The sequence below is a fragment of the Pavona decussata genome, unplaced genomic scaffold (genome assembly GCF_977016875.1).
Source record: "Pavona decussata unplaced genomic scaffold, jaPavDecu1.1 SCAFFOLD_11, whole genome shotgun sequence".
NCBI classification, from domain to species: domain Eukaryota; kingdom Metazoa; phylum Cnidaria; class Anthozoa; order Scleractinia; family Agariciidae; genus Pavona; species Pavona decussata.
The window spans coordinates 1,608,563-1,632,203 of NW_028145434.1; the positions used below are offsets into that span (position 1 = coordinate 1,608,563).

General features: G+C 40.0%; 3 protein-coding genes and 1 non-coding gene across 4 annotated transcripts; 3 read left to right on the forward strand and 1 right to left on the reverse strand.

The window, feature by feature from the left end:
• Positions 1 to 56: 56 nt before the first annotated feature.
• On the reverse strand, positions 57 to 15,566 carry LOC146488134 (uncharacterized). The gene is made up of 4 exons (XM_085121307.1): positions 15,524 to 15,566; positions 14,417 to 14,772; positions 7,025 to 7,270; positions 57 to 1,473 (listed from the first exon to the last, which is right to left on the reverse strand). The coding sequence occupies exons 2-4, from the start codon at positions 14,651 to 14,653 to the stop codon at positions 976 to 978; spliced, it is 981 nt and encodes a 326-aa protein (XP_084977433.1). The 5' UTR covers positions 14,654 to 14,772; positions 15,524 to 15,566; the 3' UTR covers positions 57 to 975.
• Trnas-uga (transfer RNA serine (anticodon UGA)) lies at positions 3,135 to 3,207 on the forward strand. The gene has a single exon. It is a non-coding gene; the product is annotated as a tRNA-Ser (tRNA).
• LOC146488136 (uncharacterized) lies at positions 9,834 to 11,368 on the forward strand. Its single transcript, XM_085121329.1, has one exon. The coding sequence runs from the start codon at positions 9,893 to 9,895 to the stop codon at positions 10,439 to 10,441; it is 549 nt and encodes a 182-aa protein (XP_084977455.1). The 5' UTR covers positions 9,834 to 9,892; the 3' UTR covers positions 10,442 to 11,368.
• Positions 15,567 to 21,059: 5,493 nt separating the features above from the next.
• On the forward strand, positions 21,060 to 23,363 carry LOC146488137 (macrophage-expressed gene 1 protein-like). Its single transcript, XM_085120666.1, has one exon. The coding sequence runs from the start codon at positions 21,060 to 21,062 to the stop codon at positions 23,361 to 23,363; it is 2,304 nt and encodes a 767-aa protein (XP_084976792.1).
• The last annotated feature ends 278 nt before the right edge of the window (positions 23,364 to 23,641 follow it).

Sequence of the window (23,641 nt, forward strand, 5' to 3'; positions counted from 1 at the left end):
GGATTTTGATAAAACAAGAAGGTAAAATTGCACGCAAAGGGACTAAATTGGAAACTACGGGAGACAAGTTTAGCCCAGGATCTGTCACCTAGCTTCTTGCCAATCCCGGATCAGGCGAACAGCAAGCAGCAATTGTTCGTAAAAATACCACGATATATTGAGGAAACCAAGCGTATTTATTTAAGGTTCAGTAAATTGTACATCATGCAAAGGTTCATTCCGATTGGTTCTCCGACTGAAAGACCCAAATTGTATGACCGCTGCAAAAACGTCTCAGATTTGTGTGGACCTTTACGAGTTAAGGAGGACCTATTGTCGTGTGTCTAGCCTACACATGTGGCGGAAAATCTTCGAAAGAGTTATAACAAAAAAAGTTAATTGCCTTAAATTTCTACTTCCATATTATGAGTATTATGTGTGTTTGCCGTAGCATTGTACATGTACTTGTGCTCCTGGCATAGAAAATAGAAAAGCATAATAACAAAAACCTTATTAAACTCGATTGTTCTGTCTTTATTAAGGAAGAATGGTCTCGTTTCTTTACGAACAAAAACAAGTAAAAAACATTTGCCCAATGAAAACAATAGCCCAGTCACCTCTATATTTAACATGCGTCGCAAAAACAATTCTCGTTTCGAGGACACTTCCGAGAACTTAAGCTTGCAACGTAATGAAAGATGCTAAATAATCAAATGAAGAACATGAAACGCATGTCTTTAATGGGTGCTTGTTAGCTTTCAATTCTATTTGACACGGAAAATATATATTTACCATTTCAAAGAAGCAACACTTTTCAATTTGAAAATTTCGAATGTAAATCTACCCTCATTGGTTGGTTTTAAGGGTTTAGTTACATCCTGGGGATGTAAGTATTATGTTGTGGCTCTTTATCATCAGCCAAAAACAATCTTTTCGTAACAGGAACTGAGATCAGTAAAACTAAAAAGCCTAAAATTTTAATCATTAAAAATTATGTTATGGCAATGCTTCTTGTTGTTGGCCATTTTTCGTCTTACAATTCGATGTTTCACTCCAATCGAACACTCCATCTAAGTCAATTTTTAATTTCGACGCCAGCTGCCGAAACAGTCCTTTTAAATATTCATAATCTGGTTCCTCGTCGAATTTCAATGCCCTACAATAGTTAACATAATCCTTTAATTCACTGGGTAGCTCGTGACAAAGCCTCTCCACTGAAATGGAAAGCTTTTTGTCTTTAATCAGCTTATATCTCTCGTGGTCATTGCGAGCTTGAAGTCCCTGCCAAGGTAAGGATCCTTTAAGGAAGGATAAAAGGACATAGCCAATGGACTCCAAATCGTCCCTTCGACTCAGCTCCATGCCTTTATGTGCATTCATACTAGCGTATCGAGCTGTCCCTGTGATTTCGTGATCTTCTTTCTGCCTAAATCGAATGTGCCTAACGCGTTTGTCTCGGTATTTCTTTGCGAGACCAAAATCGATTAAGTAAACCTGAAATATGAAATAAATAGATAAGTTGATAAATTTCGGCAAAATTATTTTTGAAAAGGTTTAAAATTTGACGGCTTTCTGTTTACTTTAAACCTGATCATTCTGATATAGCTTAGAGGCTGTGCGCGCCCCGGGTGGCTAAAATATCATGATTTATCAGAGTACGAAGCATGAGAAAAAGGTGTTTATTGTATTTTCCGGGGTGCGTTCCTAGAGATAAAACATTTAGATATATTTTTTTGGCAGTATACAAAAGAATGTAAACAATGTGATTCTGAAAACCAAATTGATGTTAAGAACTCTTAAGAGATATGAAAGGCACTCGCACAGTTCTCTCATGGTCTCAAATAGCCTGCGAAACAAACATTTTGGTAGGGTTTTGGTGTACGTTTTTCGCTGTTTGAGTGCGGGGAAATTGGGATCCGCGCAGTCAAACAGCGAAAAGGACACAAAACCCAACTAAAACTCTTTGTTGCGCAGGCTAGCTCTCAAATATTACAAATTGAATTAAATACCTCAATACCCCAGACCAGCTCCCATCGACCCCTTAGCTCAGTTGGTTAAAGCGAGATCTAAATCCAGAGGTCGTGGGTTTAAATCCCGCCGCGGTAAAATATTTTTCCTTGACCACGACAAACCCAAATTCCCTCACAGGGAAGGCAAGTCTCGGGAATTGTTGAACAGAACTCCAATAAAAAAAAATTTATCATAGCTCTCAAATAACAGCCGTGTTTTCATACAATATATGGTCTGGCTTGATTCATTTTTTAAGGACATTGGTAAAGGCTTTAAATCATCTAAAAATATTTCTTCAGTGGTGCATGAAAAGCAGGAGAATTTCGAGGTACAATTGAAAGAAAGCGAAATGAGCTGAAAACCGAACCGATCACATTATTACCTCTTTGCCATTTTTGGCCGCCGCCTTTCCTTCCCACGGATACACAGAGCTAAGGAACTTTTTTTTCTGTCAAGCCTCACCATTTTATTCATGAGATTATCGCGCGATTCGATGATAGAGACAAAACATTTGAGTCATTTTGCAATATTTTGACTTGAAATGGAAAATCCGTGGAGAAAACGTGATCTCTTTTTATTTGCAGATACTCTTGGAATATACCGAAAGATTAATAATAAAATATTTATATAGTGGCAAATTAAAAGCCACCCATGGTACTTAACCAAAAAAATATCCAAAATTATTAAAATACAATGTTAAAAACTATGTAAAAGCCTAAGAAAATTAACAGTATTAAAAAGTTTTCAAAGCCCACTCGGAGAAGTTATTCTTAAAAAAAATGGTGGTAGAAATTACAATATTTCTCACAACATGAAAGTGAAAAACGTTTTAATTCCCCCTGTGCTCAGATAGCGCCGCAATTGACACCAGGAGATATCTATCTGTGTTATCGGATTTCGTAAAACATAAGCCTTCTAGTCAAAATTATGTATCACAAATACGTGACCAGCAAGAACTTCGAGACGCTGACTCAACTGTTGATATCACGTTAAAACTATTGAAGAACCTTCTAAAATGGGCGGAACCTTCACTTTGTCACAAAGTTAATTAGAGGGAGCTAAGACAAAACAGTTTTAATCCTTAATGCAGTCCAAACAAACACTTTTTAAGAAATTTGTTAACCCTTTGGCGCTTTCGCCAAGGAGGCGGCGTGGCCCAGTGGTAAGGGCGCCGGACTTGAAATCTGGAGGTCCCGGGTTCAAGTCCCGCCTCTGCCACGCTTGTAAATAGCCAACTGACTTGCCTCCTGCCAGTTGGGATTTTTAACATGTTATGTTCGATTTGATTATTATTTATTTTCTTCCTGGAATGCCTGTGAATTAGCTTTGGGTAGCTAAGTGTATTTCCACTATAAACAAACTAGATTTTTTTTTCGCTTTTATTTGGGGGAACATTTATCCTCAGGCATAAATTTTCAGCTTTCACGGAATACCTGAGCGCCATTGTGACTTACATTTCTAACTATTAACCTCGTATTCAGCGCTCTCTTTGCTTGGAAACAAATATATATGGCGAGGTCCGTATTCCCTTGTTTCCCAGTGAATAACGAAATCTAATTTAACGAAGACATGTACACATCATTTAAACATATCATCAGAACATGAAGCAATTTCAACACCTTTATGATGTACTCTGGAAAAGCGAATATCAGAAAAGAAAAGCCTTCGCTCAAAATTAATTATTCGTAGCTATTTAGTTTATTAACTCAGAAGGATTACGAAAACTAATTGTAATGAAATCTAACTGAATATCACAGAACAAACAGCAAGCAAATTTGCTATTTTGGTGAATTACCGAGGTATAGGATGTTTACTTTATAAGCTGATTGAAAGGCTTCATCGTATCGCGAGAGCACAGGGGACATAACTTTAAGCATTTTACAGAAATATTATCATTGGTGCTCCTGACAATTGCACGACGTCATTGATTAAGGTAACGTAACATGGTCTCAGGATTTAGCTGGAAAATACATGAAATCGCCATTGAAGTTTCCGTTACAAATAGTCAACTTAAGTTATGTTTAAGGGCTAAACTCGCCAGGCCAAATGAAGAGCCTTCATGGTTTCAAACAGCCAATATAAGAAGACGCAGCTCATTGTCCTTTCTGACTTTAGCCCTTTTCTTAATAGCACGGGTTTGCAAAGCTTACAAAGTTTGGAGAGTAAAGGAAAAAGAGGGTGATTAGTCTTTCAGCCAGGTTTTCACCCACGAGGTATATACAAGGGAGAATGACAAGCCATGGGATATGACTTCATACACCTCGTGGGCTTTACCTTATTGCAGGAAATTAAACGGCGCTCCATGGAATTGAATTCGCGTTAATTTAAGTTGCGTTATTTTTTGTTAGCTTTAATTTCTGCGACTTAAATAAAGCTTAGTGGAAGTTCATTTCTGTGACTGTGACTTTTAATTTCTATTATTTCTTTCCAAAATTCTTAGGCCAAAAGCTCTCTTGTTTTATCATATACCAACCTTCCAACAGATCGTTTAAGAAATTTAACTCTTGGATTAATTTCCCTCTTCACCATTCGTTTCATTGTATTTGGAAAGAAATTTCTTGGAATCATCAAGGTCTGCTCTCACGTTAATTTCTCTTACTTCAAACTAAATTTCCTTTCAATTCGCATTAATTTAAGTAGTCATGCGATAATTTTAAATCTCCCTTGATTAAAAATGTACTCGACCAAAGGATGAAAATGACAATTTCCTGAAGGAAAATGCGGCAAAGCAAAAGAGGAAAATAAATTTTCCAATAGGCAAACCCCCATAATAGGCTATTCCCAGGTTGCTTGGATCCTCATTATGAAAATCGAGGCCAAGTGCAAATTTTTTATTTTGAAAATTAGTTTTCATTTACAGGCAAACAAAAAGCTTTGCACTTACCCTCGCTTTCGAAACGAGGTTTACAGCAACTTGGGAATGGTTTTCTTTTTCCATATTTACTGTGAGGGGTCCGCCATTAAATGGACGCGGAAAACCTTAAAAGTGAGTAAAGTGGTCATTTCTATCGTCCAATATCTGCAACTCTTGAGAAAGATGCACGTTGTCTGTAAGTAACACCCATACAGTGACACTCCTGGAATAAAATTTTATTTTTTTCTAGTCGAATATTTCACCTCTAATCCTTGCTGTATGGATCTGAAGTATGGGTAACTTTACCACCACAAGAAAGGTGTAGTAATGAACTTCAACAGAGAGGAATGAAACAGAAAGAGGAGTACGATTCAGAGACAAAAAGGCGACTGATGTCCTCGCTATCAATGAAATGATCAACTCTCGTCAAATAAACTGAAATGTCATATTTCAAAAAGTAGAGCCTAAAGACGACAAATTTTACGAATCTGTGGAAATCATTGAGAGATGTTCTTTTTTCCTGTTCAAGAACCTAAACAGTCTACAAACGAAGTTTAGCTTTCCTTATTTGATCATCTGTACCGATAGTGGCACATTCACATTCAGAATGTTGCCTGTAATTGATTGAACGGACAGACACTAATCGTTGAACTTCCTTACAAGTCAAATGCTCATGACATCAAATATCATTTATTCCGTAAGAGACTGTTTCAAGCGGACACACTGTAATAAGGGGACACGATTAGAGCATTTTCGTGTACGCTGGCCTTAGTGCCAGTGCTTGCCCCCCTCTCTTGTCCTCCGATAAAAGGAAGGTTTCATTCTCAGCTTAGGTGTCCGTCCAATAGTTTGGCTGTATTGCAGTTCAAACTGCAGACTTTCTCAGAATAAGGTAGCGATGGTATACTGTGTCACATACCTTGAGTGGGGACTCATGCGATTGTTGCGATATCTACAAATGCCCGTGTTGAGTCCATTATAATCAACAATTATTCCACGAAAGCGCGTTGGATATGATATGATAGATAGCCAACGAGGCACATTCCGGATCCACAAATGACCCCCGGCCAGAAATCATCCCCAAATAAATCGCAGCTGATCCACATTTGCAAATGATCCCCAGAAAATTGGTATGAAATGATGACGCTGGATAAACAGTTTTAATTTTCGTTTTCATTTTCACCGAGACGCTCATATGACCTTTGATTTCTAGGCTTAATGTCTCTCGGATTTCTCAGTGGCTCTCGAGAGAAACTGATACTGCAACACCGAAGAAAGTACTCGAGAAATATTGAATTTGTTTTTTAATCTGTGGTCGGTTTGTTCCCTCAAATTCATGACTCATACGTAATATGCGGTTTGGTTCCCTTTTGTCACATAAGTTCCGATCCTTGTTTTTCCACGGGGTCATTTGTGATCCACTCTGCGGATCATTTGTGGTGCAATTTGGGGATAATTTCTAGTCGGGGATCAATTCGGCGGCGCGGTTCATAGGCCAAAGTTGGCTATAATATTCTCATATCCAACAAACGGGCATGGAATAATTGTTTTATCAAAAACAATCAACCCAATGTTGCTAGTTGCAGCTGATTTCATTTTGCAAGACTCCAAACAGAACACGATGTATTGAGCCGCTGTTTCTCCGGCATAGTCAGATATTGGCTTATATATTATGGCTGCTAAACCAATCAAAGCTTTGGAATTACAATGTACATGATTTTGGCGCTCGAGTTTTCCCTCTGGTTGTCCGAAATAAGCTGATTAATCCACCGTAAGGAAAAAAATTGCGGCTGTAATTTGTTACCACAATACCTTGCATAACCTTACAGAGCCAACAGGAACAAAGAGAGCCTTTTTTTTTTTTCGAAATTCGTCCCTGCACTAACAACATTCTGTATGCTAGGTTTGAAGTTTTTAGAACTTTTTGTACGTTTTTATGAACGTTTTTAGGGTTTTCGTTCCCTAAGGAGTATGGGTAAATGCACCATTCGCCAGCTGGGTAATTCCACTGGTTTAGTGTACACTAACATAAATTGAAGGGTTCCTATTTTGAAGTTTTAGGCCGATTTTTAATTTGCTCAACCTCCACTTTGGCCAATAATATTTATTAACATACGTCTGCTCGGTAGGTCATTCTACCAATCAACAATAAAACACCCACCAACCTCTTGTTAGGCTTACCTTATTCCTTTTGTCGCGTCGTCCCATCAGAAAATTTTCAGGTTTGATGTCACGGTGCAGATAGTCATTATTGTGAAGAAATTGAATTCTGTCGATCATCTGATCCGCTAACTGAATCACGGTTTTCAAACTAAACTTTCCCGTTCCCTTATGTAACAGTTGATCCAAGTTGGCTCCAAGTAGCTCCATGACTAGAATGTTGTTATTTATCTCTTGTCCGGACCATAGAACTTGAGGAAAGCCCTCCTGAAAACCAAACCCGCAACAAAAGGGTGAGAAATATAGCGCGAATCAAAGTTTACTGGAGATAACTACCCTCCCCTCCCTGCCCTTTTTCCTTTTTTGAAAGGGTCCTGGTCAACCACAGTGCTTTGCATCCAACCATCACTTTTTTGTCGTCATGAATTAGATATAATTAAGGTGAAATTATTTAGGTGCACGTGCGTTTGAGCGTAGCGTATTAGAACTTAAACATTTAATGTTTTTTTAGACAGTGACTAGTTAAAATCCCGTTACGTCTACGCTGAAACAGCCGGTTCAGAAAGCGTTCGAAACGTCAGCACTTGGATCTTTATGCGGTGACCAAATTACCTTATCAGCTCTTCAACCAAACATGCATTTCAGTTTACATTTACCTCAACTTTAACTCTCACGAGACTGGCTACGAAAACTGACTAATAAAATTAAGTTGAGTTAAAGTAACTGTTGTCAGTTTTTAGTGATCTATCTAAAGATATCATGGGTCAATTGCGGAATTGCAAATTTAAAAGAGAAAGAGATTATAGAAAAAGCTCCCATACATTCCTATTTATTGTAGGGGACTCAACGCCAGAGAATCATGGTTGAGAATTCTCGAAGTTCTGTTAACTTTCCGGACCCGATGAGTAATTTGATTTCTTGAAATTCGCAGCCGGTTTTTTAATTTAACCTTGTCAATATCTTGCGTAAAAATATAATCACTGAAAACTCAATAAATACTGAATCTATGATGAAAAATATTTTGTTCCCGTACTCCAAAGAAAAGGAAGAACAACAACAACAACAAGCAGAAGAAGAAGAAGAAGAAGAAGAAGAAGAAGAAGAACAACAACAACAACAACAACAACAACAACAAGAACAAGAACAAGAAGAACAACAACAAGAAGAAGAAGAAGACGAAAAAGAACAAGAACAAGAAGAACAAGAACAAGAACAAAAACAAGAAGAACAAGACAAAGAAGAAGAAGAAGAAGAAAAAGAAGAAGAACAACAACAACAACAAGAACAAGAACAAGAAGAACAACAACAAGAAGAAGAAGAACAAGAAGAAGAAGAAGAAGAAGAAGAACAAGAACAAGAAGAACAAGAAGAAGAAGAAGAAGAAAAAAAAAGAAGAAAAAGAAGAACAACAACAAGAACAAGAAGAAGAAGAAGAAGAAGACGAAAAAGAAGAAAAAGAAGAAGAACAAGAAGAAGAACAAGAACAAGAACAAAAAAAACAACAGGAAGAAGAAGAAGAAGAAGAAAAAGAACAAGAAGAAGAACAAGAAGAAGAAGAACAAGAAAAAGAGAAAGAAGAAGAAGAAGCAGAAGAAGAAGAAGAAGAAGAACAAGAAGAAGAACAAGAAGCAGCAGCAGAAGAAGAAGAACAAGAAGAAGAACAAGCAGAAGAAGAAGAACAAGAAGAAAACGAACAACAAGAAGAAAAAGAACAAGAAGAAGAACAAGAAAAAGAGAAAGAAGAAGAAGAAGAACAAGAACAAGAACAAGAAGAAGAACAAGAAGAAGAAGAAGAAGAAGAAAAAGAACAAGAACAAGAACAAAAACAAGAACAAGATGAACAAGGAGCAGCAGCAGAAGAAGAAGAAGAAGAAGAAGAAGAAGAAGAACAAGAATAACAATACGAACAAGAACAAGAAGAAGAAATATGTGAATGTACAAGAAATATGTGAATATACAAAATTCCATGTAAAGATGATGAAACCCGCAAAACTAAACCGTTGTCCCTGAAGTAAACTCTGAATTTATCGTGTTATGTAACTAAACGTTAAGTGAGTCATTCACATGACAACCTCGTGCAGAGACAACCCTAGGAACGATGTTGGAGTGTTTACATGACTGCTGGAAATTTAAATTGTCGGATGTCATACAACGAAGGTGATTTATAACTTGAGTCATCGAGAGCCTTTGTTTAGCGAACTAACAATTCCATTGTTTTGGACAAGATCTCTATTTTCAATTTTACACTGCAAAGTATCTCAAGGATTGTATTGTTTATTTTTATTTAGAAAGTCGTCGACCTAGAACTAAGCAACTAAATCAACTGTATCAAAGACTGGAGAATGGTTTTCCAGCTGAGAAGCAAATGGTTCTATCAGTTACAATTTTATAAATTAATATTATTTATCGACTGATCTTAGATTATTTGCTTATTTGTTTGTTTGTTTGTTTGTTTATTTCTTGCGTTGGTTTTATTTACGATCCCTCTTTGCTCGCGTGATCAATATTGATATACCAATAGTAAATGAATCTTATGCAATTGCAAACTGGAGATTGTTTTTTCCGTGAATGGTTTTTTTTTCCCTTCTTCCTGTTTTCTTTCCCTGTCTTATAACCGGCTGAAGAAAAACAAATATCGGAGAAAAAAATACAACCTGTAAAAACCTTCTTGTGATACAGGGTATAATTTAGCCCGAGGGCGTTATTCATCACTTTAATATCAAAAGTTCTTATATTGACTCAATGACCGAGCGACCACCCACATGGACTGAGATATGACAATTACCACAAAGGATCTTTGCCATGTTATTTCACGTTGTTCGTGTAACTGAATGATACATCGGGTGCTGTGAAATTCTCCTGCGTAGCTTCGTTAGTTAACGCGGCGAAATGAGACCGAGCGGTGAAGAACACGTTTTATCGAAAAGCAGCGCCAAGGCTCTTCGTGTAAGAAATGCATTCAATGCAGCAACTCTTAACAAAGAAACCCGGCAGTTACAGAAGGAAAAGAACTCCGAAGAAAGGTTATTCCTCAAGAAACGGGAACACATTTTACAGAGACAGTCGAGCTTAGTCGGAGAGTTAACTCCTAAATTAAGAAGGAAACAGATTGATGTGAATGGTAAGCAGCGATTGTTGTCCGCTTCTTCATTGCGTTTGTCCGACCAACACGAGCACCCATTTGGCCCTCGGTTTAGGAGCAGAGCGTTGTCACTGCCTGACTCTGAGGTGGGAGAGTCTTCGCCAGTTTCACTTCCAGATATATTTGCCACCGCTAAAGGGAAAACAGGAACAAAAACACTGAACAGTGAAGCGAAACTGCGGTGGAATGGTTACAAGAATGGGAACGCTGGAGAAGAATGCGAGGAGACGTGTTCAATTGACTACTGGAAGAAATTGAGAGACTGTAGATATTTGCGCACTTCGACAGAGAAATAACTCGAATTTCGATGATGGCAAGTTAGGAAAGGAAGACAGTCGAACACTTTTTGTTTTCTGCCTTCTCCAAATCGAAAACTAGTTGGAACGAGCAGGAACATTCATTACTGATTTTTTTGTCAAATAATTCTGCAGAATTTAACAAAAGCTGAACTACCTACCACTAAGACTGGCGACGTTCGTCGCGCAAGTTTTCTTGCAAGTTTTTCAACATTAATTGTATCAAAATTTATTTGACACACAACTCGATCGTAGTTTCATTCTGTGTATATTACATAAGAGATAAAGAATAAATGTAATTCTGAGTGAATGCATTGTTCAAAGATGGTGCTGAACGCTTGATATGGTAGGCTTCTTTGTATAGTTGTATTTAAATCATAGCTACTGGTTGCCACCTTAGTCTGAAGATGATATAGTATCATATCGAAATATAACAATCAAGTTCACCAACGTTTCCTTGCATTTGTTGTCCATATCATTGACACAATGCATTTACTCGGAATTACATTTATTCTTTATCTCTTAAAATTATCAGCGGGTGGTGATATTACATAAGGTAGATAATGCATTTTATCTTTAGTTTTTCATTTGCTTAGTTTTGTATAGTTATTTTATCCTATCTGAATTTTAATCCTGCGTACTCAGATTGCAGGAAATAAACATTCTTAACGACGATATTATTGAAATTGCTGCTGTTTATATAAAATAGAAGCGAGGGAAGTGGATATGTTGTCTTTATTGTTTTCTGCGACCTTAGTTTGCTTCCCTTATGACTTGTACTGCAAACATGAAAAGACCAGTGTATTAGAGCTTTTAAAACGTTCTTACAAAGCGTTGCTTCTTCTATAACTTGCCGAAGAATTAAGATTGCAGTTTTAATCGCAATTGGCTGCAATCAAAATATGCCTTTACCCCTATGAACCACAAAATTTCTTAATTGCATCCTATTTTCCCATATTTTACGGAATCGCTCCGGCTTTTTTAATTTCTTAAAGATGTCTTTTACTATGTAAGTGATTACAAAAGTCTCTAGTTATCTTGAGAAGAAGAAGAAGAAGAAGAAGAAGAAGAAGAAGAAGATAGCTTTCGCTGCATATTTGATGCACGGTTTGTTACAAGGCGGCCTCTGAAACTAAAGCTTACACGAAACCGGCTTCATTTCAAGCTTACCTTAGCGAAAAACAAGTCAGGCAGAAAAAAATCAAATTATATCTTAGCGGAGTAGTTTTTAATGATGGTCGTAACTTTCAGACTGTTCAATGTATATATTGTGTACCAATTTGTATCCTTTACTTTTGTTAAAAGACCTGATCAAGATATGGGCGCAAGGCAAGTATATATATAACTACTGAGCTGACATCAGCTTGAACAAGCTCTGTACTAAACAAATGCAAATAAAGACTAATTTAGTGACGAAATAAAACCTCAACCAGCAATACAGGAATTATGATATAATTATGTTCGAGTGCTAAAGACCGCTCTCTGATTATGCCGTCAAGAACAATTTGTTGTCACGAAAAAAACACATATATATTGGGTTTATTGCGGTTCGACTACTTACGTAATGCACAATATTGACCAAGCACTCCCGTGGCAATGCACGTGCACCGTCATCTTGGTTTAAAAATAGTAGAGACAACTCCGTGAACCAAAGCATGGGCGAACTTTGTCGGGGGGAGGGGTGGAGGGGGATTGTGCCACCCAGTTCTCCAAATCCTTACCCTTTATCAGACCATATTAAACATAATTGCGCTACTCCTTTTAGGCCTGACCTCTAAAATTCATATCCAAGCATTTTTTAGGGCAAGCCTAAGAAGTCTGCTAGAATCGATAGCCATTTTCGGACCTCAGTCGGTCCAAAATGGCTAAAATCGATCGCCATTTTCGGACCAAAAGGCTAAAAAATCCATAATCTTTAGAACGCCACAGTACCCTTAGAGCTTATATGAGGGAGTATCTACGGGGGAACTGGTTTCATGTTGAGCTTAGTAACGAATAACAAATCATGCGAAAAGAAATTATATCTCAGCGGAGCATTTTCTAATAGCGGTCGTAAATCGCAGACAAGTTCAATATATTGCATTCCGATTGGTATTTACTACTATACCCCAGTGAAAAGACAGCGTCACCTCACTTCCTGTCCTTTTAAACCCACCCAACCATGATGATGTTAACACAGGATGGCTCAGCCGCTAAGTAGATATTTAACTACACCACTTTAGTTTATATAAATTGTCTGCCAAACAAATGCAAATGAACGCTCAAACAAAAACAAAAAGCAAAAACCTCAACAAACGATTCCGACAATTGATATGCCTGAGTACTATAGACCCAGATTATGGTGGGCTGTGAAGTTTATTACAAGTGAATCTCTTAGACTCCGGCCTGTTGATTCGAAGTAGTGCGCATCAACACTAACGTTACATGTAGAGTTTAGCTGTTTTTGTTTTGTACCTTATGTTGACGAACAAAAATAACACAAAAAGAAATCGTATACTAGTCTCAGACTGTTCAATATACTGTATACCGATCTCTACAAATTATTTGCTACAGAAATGCAAATAAACACTCATTAAGTACCAAAATAAAACCTTGTCAAACAAAGCTGGCAGCATTTTGAATACTAATAGCCGTTGTCTCGCTGTGTAGTCAAGAAAAACGAGGTGAACTAATTTTTTTTTTTTATAAACATATTTTATTGTCGAAGTTTGCCCTAAGAGAAAAAAAAACTCATCGAGAGGGCTCACTTCGAAATAACATTGAATTGAAAAAATTAACATTAAACAATAATTAGTCAAAGCGGCAGCGAAACAAACAAAAACCAGCATTAAAAAATGCTAACAGGTGGAAAATACACATCTAGGTACTTTTATAAAATCTCTTCGATTCAGATGTAAAAGACTGGACATGAAAAAATGACCTTAATTTTTGTTGTCACGAAAAAGTTAAAGTTGAGTTCATTAGTCTAAATCGCTCAGTTTTTTTTTTCTTTTAACCTTTTTAGCCTTTAAAATAATGTTTTGAATCTTAAGCGAATATTATAGACAAAAAACAACGATTGAGTGCATTGCGAACCGTCTATGTACGCCTACTATCCAATCAGCGTGTTTAGCAACTCGCGTAGCCGTCTACAACCAACGTCGCCATGAAGCGACTTCAGTTGATCTGATGATGTATAAGTATTGCTATCTTTTTTCTGTTTCTATCCGAATAAAATCGTTCCCCCTCCCCACCCCCCTAGTGAGTGTCAGTCGATTGCCTAGAGAGAGGAAAACCCCTTTTTTTTTTCAACTTAGGTGTTGTCGCACAACACAGATTTCTTCGGTGATGTTTGGGATGGCTTAACTCAACACCTAAGTGACAAACTTTATAAACTACAAAATTGCGCTTCTATAGAGTTATGACTAAATCAAGTGGCTATCACACGAGCTGTAGGCAACATCTTAACTTAACTCGTTTGACTGGGACGCCTTATGTGTGCGAAGGGCGATCTAAGGGCAAGAAAACGTTTAAAAAAAAAAGTATTAGCGATCTCGCATCAGTGTACCTTCAAATATTTCTCAAGTATTACGTCCGTACATTCTTCACGAAGTTACACAAAATTGGTTTTATCGTTGAAAACCAAGAATTGACAACTGAAAGCGCAGCGCGAGCTCTTGCCATTAACAAAAAGCTGTTCTCTGGGATAATCTCCCCAACGAACTTAGAACGGTTACTTCCCTGGACAACTTTAAAAGAGGTATAGATGAATGGTTTACTGTTCCACACGGCAAGCTAGTTAAAAGAGTTATTCTCCATTGTAAATGCTGAATTTCTTTTCACGCATGTCGAATATTAATTAAACGACAGCTTTTATACTGCTGATTGTTGTTGCTGTTACAAAAAAGTGCCGTTCCCTGAGTAGTTTCATTCATTTCGTACTAGTCTGGGTGATTTCATTCAGACTGTTTTATGTGAATGCTATTCTTAGCTTACCGCTGTCCCATGTTCGCAATCGCGATGCAATGCCGTAAGCAAACGAGCTTCCTCCAAGAGCGTCTTTGGTTGGGCAGAATGGTGAGATTCAATTTTTATCGCCACTTGCTCTCTGCTATCCACGTCTTTTCCTAACCATATAACTCCAAACGATCCCTCGCCAATCTGACCCAGGAGACGATACTTTTTAGCAATAAGACTTCCACCGGACAATGATGAGCTAGATGGGCCAGCCATGTCGTTGTCACGGGTAAAAGGCTGCCATTCTTCAGGTGCATCCTATTCCTTTGAATTTCATGTAATTTGCGCATGCGTCATAATTGTCTTTGTGCTTTCGTGGACGCACGCGCAGTTCCCTATGAACAAATAGGGAGTAATTAATGAATATTATGCGTTAACTTAAATAAGAAGAAACAAGTGTAACTGTTCAGTAGACACGAAAATTCAAAACGGCAGTTGGAAACTTACTATAACAGAACAACCAACACCCTTTGTGTATGGAGTCTAATGGGCGTCGATTTTTTTCACTCTAACTCGGCATTTGGTTCATCCCGTATCGTCTAATTCCGCTTAGTCAAAAGGCCCACTAGGCACTTGCATTCCACGTCCGGCTTCAGTCGAACAAGCCAGACTTTCATCACGGTCGGTACACTGGCGCTTCTGGAAAGAGCACCTTAAGGAACCCGGCAGCAGTTTTTTCTGAGCTGGGAGTAGATCTTTAAAATCAAAATTTCGCGTAGAAGACAACATCTGATTTCCTTTTACTAGACCACCTCCTTAACCAATGACCGAAGTTTAATTTTCTTTGTTGTCCAAGCAACAGGTGTCACCATACCAACGGTAACACATCGCTCTTCATTTTAAATGATGTCTAGAATTTCGAATTCTAGTCAGGCACTCAAAACGAACGAACCTTTGAGGAGTGAAGTACTCATTCTACTCAACTTCTTGGCGAACTTAATAAGAAAAAGATCTATGAGAGCGTTTTAGAGTAAATCAAGAATCCATTGTCACCTATTTACGAATTATTTTGAGTTAACGTATACAGAAATGTGACGTTTGCCGTTCGCCATAAATACGACCTAAACTCTCTCTTTATATTAATACCTCGAGAAAAATAAAACTTGTCACTTTTTTGGCACAACCCTTTGTCAGGCGATTCCCGTACTTTTATAATCGTGATTGGTTATAATTAGATTGTTTACGTCATAATTATTCTAATTACCTATTAAGAACTATAATAGAAATTAATGTGACTAGTCTAATTGGTGTCACCCATCGAACAGCGCATTATCATCAGAATTTAGAACTACTAGAGTGACATCTACAAAGTAAATTACGTCCAAAGGAAAAGGAAAACACAAGGTGAGCAGCTTGACTCATCAAAAGACGCCATTGCAGGCGTTAGGTTCCCTTCCAAATACATATGGACTGTGCCATTCACGATGGTGGAACAACATCGAACGAACATGCCGCAAGCAGACGGTGTTACATCACGAACCTTAGCAACGAAATTCTACTCTATGTTTGCACATACGCCGACGCGAAATCAGTGACGAGACTTTGCCAAACTTGCCGACGTCTTCGTGAAGGAATCGTGTTTAGCGACCCGTTATGGAAGGAACGCCTTCGGAGAGACTTCGAGCTTGATCTCCGAATGAAGCGGCCGTTCAAGTCCTTTTACGATATATATCGGTTAGTATCGATGTCCCGCACCGTAACAAAGATCTATCTCTCGGAAAGGTTTTATTCTTCAGGTAAATACGGGTATTTACCCGGTTGGTTATGGACTTGGGTGATATTAAATACAAGCGCGCCAGAACTGCCATCGTGGATTCGGAATCACAGAGAAGCATTTTTGCGCGTGAAAGTGAGCGAGATGCCGCTAGGGCGAATCCAGCGCGTTTGGAATCTAGCCGCAGGAGATTTTTCAGGGGTTCGAGAGGTACGCAATGAAAGAGGCACTATCTACTACAGCTGGCCAGATGTCCACAGAGTATTTTTTGCTAAGTACGGCGGGCTTGATAAGCTTATCGCACACTTGCTGAAGCGATGCTCACGGGCAAAAAGACATTTAGAGAGAAGTTTCACGCAACTCACCACTCCTGAAGAAATAGAGCATCAACATCAGCCAGAACAAACATTTATTGCTATATTACCGCAAGATTTCTTCACCTCAACCTGCGAATTAAGTCATCTCTTTCAGCCGCTATGAATGTCAAGAAAAATGTGCGGATAAAAAAACTTCAAATGAGAAATAGAGAAGCTTTAGTGTTTGATAAATTCGAGGTGTTACAAACCTTAACTCAACGTTAGTTGCGTCATCGTGTATGATTTGGTTCTGGAATTCTACAGTTGCGCGCGCAACTTCTGGCCATGAGGGACAAATCAATTTGATAGAATTCGAATATTTACGTGTTTTATTTTAAATATTAATTTAATTATATCCCATTGCGAAGAAAGCATATCTCTGTAAGTAAATGCAAGTCCACTACAGTATATATTTTTTTAATGAAAGGGGGCGTAGACAGATGTATGCTTTCTGTGTTGCCTTACTGATTATCAAAATTGCATTCAGTTACTCAGCAGTTAGCTAGGTAATTGATCCAAGCCTTCTCTCCATTCGTAAAGTACACTACGATATAGGGACGCTTGTAAAGCAAAAAAAATCGCCTTCCGCTCCCATCAGTAAGGACGTAGACCTTTATCTACACTTTTGGCTACTGGCTTAAACAAAGGACATTATTATTAAAAGGTAGAAGTGTGAAAATGTAAGCATACTGCGTTACTCAATACAAGTACCACAAGTATTGATTTTCTGCGGATCGGCTGCAATATGTTTAAAATTAAAACGCATAAGATTATGTGTTGTTTTGGTACTCTTGTCACGTGAACATTAAATGCCGGTTGCAATCGATCCAGTAGTATTGAGATGCATGTTTATCCGCCGTTTAAAACTATCGAAACTCTTTCAGGCGGCGAGCAATGCTTCTTTACGACCGGGACTGGGAGTTTTGAGCAAAGTGAAATCAGCACTGACCGGACAAACGGAGGAAATGATTGCCGGAAACAACGAACAGAACGAGGACAAAAAAATCACCTTCTTATGAATTGGTGATTTTTCCTGAAAAGTTCTGAAATAGGGTCAAGGTTTGGAGAACCGAGCTGCACATCCCGCCAAAGATTTTAGAGAGTATCTTTTGGGAAGTATCACTAGTGACGTACCAAGACCAAAATATGCAATATTTCCGGTACCCTATTTCAAACTTGGTCTCTCAAATCATACCTATTCGCCGACCAGGGGCGGGATGTTTGAAAGCCGATTAACCCTAATCTACGATTAAAAGTTAATCGAGGTTTTCATCTCGCTCTTTAAAAGTGATTTCATAGCCTAATTTCAAGCTAAAGGTAAAGTAAAGTCTACTGAGTCCAAACTGAGGGCCAAAACTCTTCTGAAAGAATTTTTATTGATTAGTTATTAAACTCGAATCAAAGTTCACGTTAATCCAGGATTTGCTTAATCAGGCTTCGAACAACTGGGCCCTGGATTCTACAATCCGGCCGTTTCTGTAAAGAATAAACTGCAAAGGACCACAAACGAAAATGCTTTAACCCGTTATCCTATTTCAGAAAACCCAAAGGACTGCAAAACAAAATATAAAAAATGAAAAAAATAAGAAAAACCTTCGGCGACGCACATGACGCTATTTGGCTTGTATAGGGGACAACCCCTAGAAAGGGGGAGGGGGGAGGGGTGGTGGGGCGCCGATCATGAACATGCTAATTCACATGAGTCGGAAATATCCTTTCTTCCTTCGTGTACGAACGCAGGTAGCCCAAGCTCTATGAGCGTTTGTACTGGGCCTTTGTTTGACCTTCATTGACTCGGAGTGTATCCAAATACAATAAAAATCTACTAACCAAGGCTTTTTTTTTTTCACACACGCACGGAACAGAGCATTGCCATTGACGATGTTATTAAAGCATTTACATATTGCTATGTACAATCAGCCATTTTACATTTCTGTGAGAACAGATGTTTCAAAAACCTAGCACACTGGTGTAACGCATTCTTCCGGTTATTTTTTCATCATGTTAGCACACAGGCAGCCCAAGCTCAAGCTGTGAGTTGTGGTGATCATATTGCGTAATAGCGGTCACGGCGCAAATTTGAGAGTTTGTATGGGAACATTTACAATCGGAAAATTTCTCAATAAAAATGACATACCTTGTGTATATGGTGTACTGTTTGTTGTTTCTCTGTCTCCTTTTGCTCATTTGAGGTCATTTTAGCGAGTTATCGTTTCCTGGGTTTAACACTCCTAAGAGAAGGGCAAGGCATCACAGTCCGTTTCGGAACGTCCCTTCCAAGAAGCGAAAAATCTCAGCTCAAAATGATCGAGCAGCCACAAATCCAACGCAGAATCTCAGCACAAATGTCCCAGTTTCATTTCAGATAAATAGCAACGCAATCCGGGTCCTGCAGCCGACGTCAAGCGGCAGTTTAGTTCCAATAATCTCAGATATCAACAGTGTAAATGCCTGTGTACACATTCAACACGACACACGACCGTTGAAACCCCGCTTGGTAGCCCGGCCTTCTTTTCAAACTAAGCCTCGCAGTGGATCACACCGTCAGTTCGCGCTGTCAATTTCTTTTTTTGACCTCGGGTGCCCTCAGGTCGAATCGACAAGAGGCCATTGTCTCAATGGCCCAATCAAATTCGCTGCCGGAAGTGTTTACAAATATTGTGACATGTGGCGAACTCAGTAGTCTGAAATGTCAGCCGTCTCCTCCCCCTAACCCACTGTCATCCTCGCTAATCAGACGAAACGGAATGCACCATGTTCAAGCTACCTCCTCTTCTCTTATGCTATATCCACGGGCTTTAATCCTTACGTTTTAGCTTTCTTCGCCACTCGACATGCTATCATTGCCTTTACCTTTTTGTTCTAACGACTCCAGAACCCTCTCTGCGCTAAGGGAAACGTTCACGAACGCTTCAAAACCGACGCCAAATGTTTTGATTCGAAAAAATAGTGACTCGCATAATACATCGGGGTGAGGGAGGAGGAGCTTAGGAAGCGAAAAAAATGAGGGAGTTCGGGACCCTCCCCTCCCCTTCCCCGATTACTTAACTCGCGCCTCACGGCCAGAGTACAACGGAACGCGAAGAATTTGATAACGCCACCCAAAACTTTACTCGTGCCACTCGAGTACAAAAAAAGAGACCGAGAACAATAACTCGTGGCCCGAAGTCTTATCTCTCGGCCCATCGCGACCCCAAAAAGAAAAAAGAATTTGATAATGCTACCGAAACCTTAACTCGGTCCGCCTTACGGCCCGAGTAATTAGTTTTCATTCAGTATGCAAACAAAACTAATTTTCGTGTGAAAAGATTAGCACTTAGCCTCGCTTTCGATAATAATGAGGTTTACAGCAACTCGGAAATGGCCTATTCTCATAGGTGAATTCTTGCAATTGCAGCTGGTTCCAAACCTCTTCGATGAAGGAGACTTCATGTTCTATTCTCCTTCGTTCGACTTCAGCATTCCTCATCGTTTTGGCTTGACCAAGTTGATGCGTCAATCGGAAGATGACAAGGAATTTATATTAGCTCTCGAGGAGATAAGAATGAGACAATGCTCAATTTCATCAGAGCGCTATCTCTCTTCCCTAGACAGAGCGTTACCACCGACATTAAAGGAACTAGCCACGCAAATTTTTTTTCGAGAAGTGCCTGTGCAGTTGTCCAACAGACGGGAACTAGATGCATTACCTGGCGAGTTGTTAACCAGTCTCTTAGGAGTGTGAAACCCAGGAAACGATAACTCGCTAAAATGACCTCAAATGAGCAAAAGGAGACAGAGAAACAACAAACAGTACACCATATACGCAAGGTATGTCATTTTTATTGAGAAATTTTCGGAATTTTTACCTCCTAAACCCGATCGTAAATGTTCTCATACAAACTCTCAAATTTGCGGCGTGACCGCTATTACGCAATATGATCACCACAACTCGGATCACAGCTTGAGCTTGGGCCGCCTGTGGTTAGCAATAAACAACAAGGTCGGTTTTGCGGGGTTGCAGATCTAGTGGTCTCTAGTGCAAAGCTTTCCCCGGCGGTGCTTTCAGTGAAAGCCCCAATAGAAAAGAACTCGGCTTCAAATTGCGAACTGTTGTTCTATTGCACGTTGGTGTGCCTCTAGAGTCAGGCACAGGCAACCGCGACCAGTACAAGCAACCTGCGTATCAAATTTAACTATCACAAGATCACCATCACAATTCTCCTTACATAAGAATTAATTCTAGATAAACCACCACGGGAGAATTTGGTTTTCGGTCGGGGATGAGTAACACGTGAGTAATACCGGTAGCCTAAACTTCACTGCTAGTCTCTTGATAAAACCAAACCAGAAACATGAAGGTCGACGAAAAGTTATTTTTATATCTCCTCCAAAAAGGGTAATACAAAATACACGGGTATGGCGTCACACGCCACAGGAGAATCGTGTCACAGAATATTCAGATTGCACAACAGTCTTTCAACATCACACATTGGGGATAAATAACCTGTTTTCGCACGTCTTAATTTTTATATAGCTTTCAAAGCATTTTGTAGAAGCAAGTCAGCAAGTCATGGGGACTGCCTTTTTAATTGTTGTTTGTGCTGTTTCTCTGTTGACCACGCAGTCTGTTTGTGATGATGTCCCTGAAGAGCGCTCAGCCCAAGTAGCGCGATCATGGCCAGGCTGGAATTCATATCCGGCTGTCGGAGATCCGAAGGACTGCTTTTCTTACCGCGATCAAATGAATCGCCTCGAGGTTCTACCCGGCTTCGGATGGGACAATCTGCGAAATTTAGAAATGGGACAAGTGCTGGCAGCGAATTATTCGCAGTGTAAAACCACAGCGGACGGGAAATACCTTCTACCAAACAACGCTTTCGTGATTCCAATCAAACGCAGCAAAGTGGACATGTTCTCCGAGGTTTTTGATCACTGGAACAGCTATACCAGTGCTACGGCTAACTCGGTTAACCTGGAAGCATCTTATTCAGTAGCCAGCGGCTCGTTCTCCGCAGATTTTAAGTACAACAAGGAGAAACAAGTTGGAGATAAAGCAGTCACGTCGCGCGTTCAAATACGGCACATGTTCTACGTGGTTAAGACACACCCCGAGTCAGCTCTTCATCCCGTGTTTAAAAGCAGGTTAATGCAGATCGCTGCTGAACTACAAAACAACCGCACGAAACAAGCGTGGTACAGCGCTCAGTTGCTTGTCAGAGAATACGGAACGCACATCATAACTTCTGTAGATGCTGGCGCGTCGCTCGTCCAAGAGACACAAATAAAGGAAAGCGTCATCAAGGACAAATCGCTTTCTGCGCACGACATCAAAGTGGCAGCCAGTGCGACCTTCTTCAAAGCCCTGAATATAAAGGCGGCTTTTGGACATAACGAAAGCAAGGAGAACATTAACAAATACGAAAACAGCAAGACTGCCTCGCGCGTGATAACGTACGGAGGTCCACCCTACAGGACGAATTTTAGCGTGCAGGAATGGGAAGATGGACTGGCAAACGAGCTCGTGGCTATCGACAGAAGCGGTGACCCTCTGTATTACGCTGTCACTACCGCAACCCTCCCTGGTTTGCCAGAACCAACAGTTTATCGTTTGGCTAAAATTGTCCAGCGAGCTATTCGCCTATATTATAAAGTGAACACTATCGCTGGATGCACCGATGCAAGTTCACCCAGGTTCAATTTCGAGGCCAATCTTGACGACGGTAGTTGTCACGCAAAACAAACAAATTTCACTTTTGGGGGCGTTTACCAGAAGTGTTACGCAACGCGATTCAACAGCGCAGGGAACTTGTGCGAGAACTTGCAACAAAAGAATCCCCTAACGGGGGATTTCTCCTGCCCCGAGGGATACCAACCCGTGGAAGTTTTAAAACCCCAATCTGGAGAGAAGCCCATTGTTACGAAATCGTATCACCAGACACACTGTCGAAAGGTTTGTCGGCCGTGCGGGTTCCTTTTTCTAAAAGACTGCTGTCACACATCGTGTCAGAACATTTTTCACTACAGTATGGTGCATTTCCGAGCGTTTTGGTGCGCTGCTGTGGCGCCAGTGGAAGCCAACAGCGGGATGTTATTTGGCGGCGTTTTCTCCGCAACCGAACCAAACCCTGTGACTGGATCACAGAGTTGCCCCCATAGATTCTACTCCATGCCTTTCGGGGGCCACTCTCACGTCTGCGTGAGCGACGACTACGAACTTGGATTTCAGTTCGCCTTGCCGTTTGCAGGATTCTTCAGCTGTACCTCGGGGAACCCCCTCGCCGTCCCAAGCACTAAACCCCAAGGGGACAAGGCACCCCAGGGCAAAAACGTGAAAAGAGTTCCCCCTGTTGAGCATTTCTTACAAAGTGACTCTGCGGGAACTTTGAAAGGCCCTCAAAGCTGCCCGCGGGGATACACCCAGCACCTCTTGTCCGTAGATAATGAGTGCGAAATAAATTATTGCGTGAAAGCGAACTCCTTGGCCAAACTGTCCAGTACAGCAGTGAAGCGTCCTCCATACAGCCCTCGCCCGGGGGTCAACCCAAACGCAACTAAAACGCTAATGGTTGTTGGGGTGAACGGCGAAGTTTGGTACAAGAATGACTCCCAAGCAGAATGGACCCTGGCCTCTTTTGCGGCCCATGATGACGACGACTCCATGGACCCCCTGGTCTCCGAGGACCAAACCAAGCCCATGTCCCAAGTCGCCGCTGTTGCTCTAAGCGTGTGCGCTACAGTTTTGGCGGGAATCTTAGCCATGGCAGTGTTCACCAGTTACAAAAAGCGCAAGCGTACAAGGCAATATAGGGACACAGATTTAACGGAGATACTGATGCCCGGGGAAACAACCCCACTGAACCCTGACAACTCTTAAACTTGAATAATTATAGTCGTTTTAAAAATATAAACTGACACAAACTCGTCAAACCCGGGGAATACTAAAATTATGTATGGATTTTTAATGTAACAGTGGATTTCAGAGTGGTAAACCGCAATTAAATTATTAATTTTAAATAGAACTATGGAGCACAATCGAATAATGTCATAGTTCCCGGCCAATGCGCACTTGTGCAAAACTCGAACTTGTAAAATAAAGGCTCAGTGGACTACATGTAGTAATTGTGCAAGGAATTCACTAGAATTTGATGTACA

What these genes read in the sequence shown, in the direction of transcription:
- LOC146488136 (XM_085121329.1), top strand. Translation starts at nt 9,893, where the DNA reads ATGAGACCGAGCGGTGAAGAACACGTTTTATCGAAAAGCAGCGCCAAG.
- LOC146488134 (XM_085121307.1), bottom strand. Translation starts at nt 14,653, where the DNA reads ATGGCTGGCCCATCTAGCTCATCATTGTCCGGTGGAAGTCTTATTGCT. An exon ending in ATTGCGAACATGGGACAGCG is followed by an intron (nt 7,271 to 14,416) that starts GTAAGCTAAGAA and finishes TTTGGTTTTCAG; the next exon opens with GAGGGCTTTCCTCAAGTTCT. An exon ending in GACGCGACAAAAGGAATAAG is followed by an intron (nt 1,474 to 7,024) that starts GTAAGCCTAACA and finishes TTCATATTTCAG; the next exon opens with GTTTACTTAATCGATTTTGG.
- LOC146488137 (XM_085120666.1), top strand. Translation starts at nt 21,060, where the DNA reads ATGGGGACTGCCTTTTTAATTGTTGTTTGTGCTGTTTCTCTGTTGACC.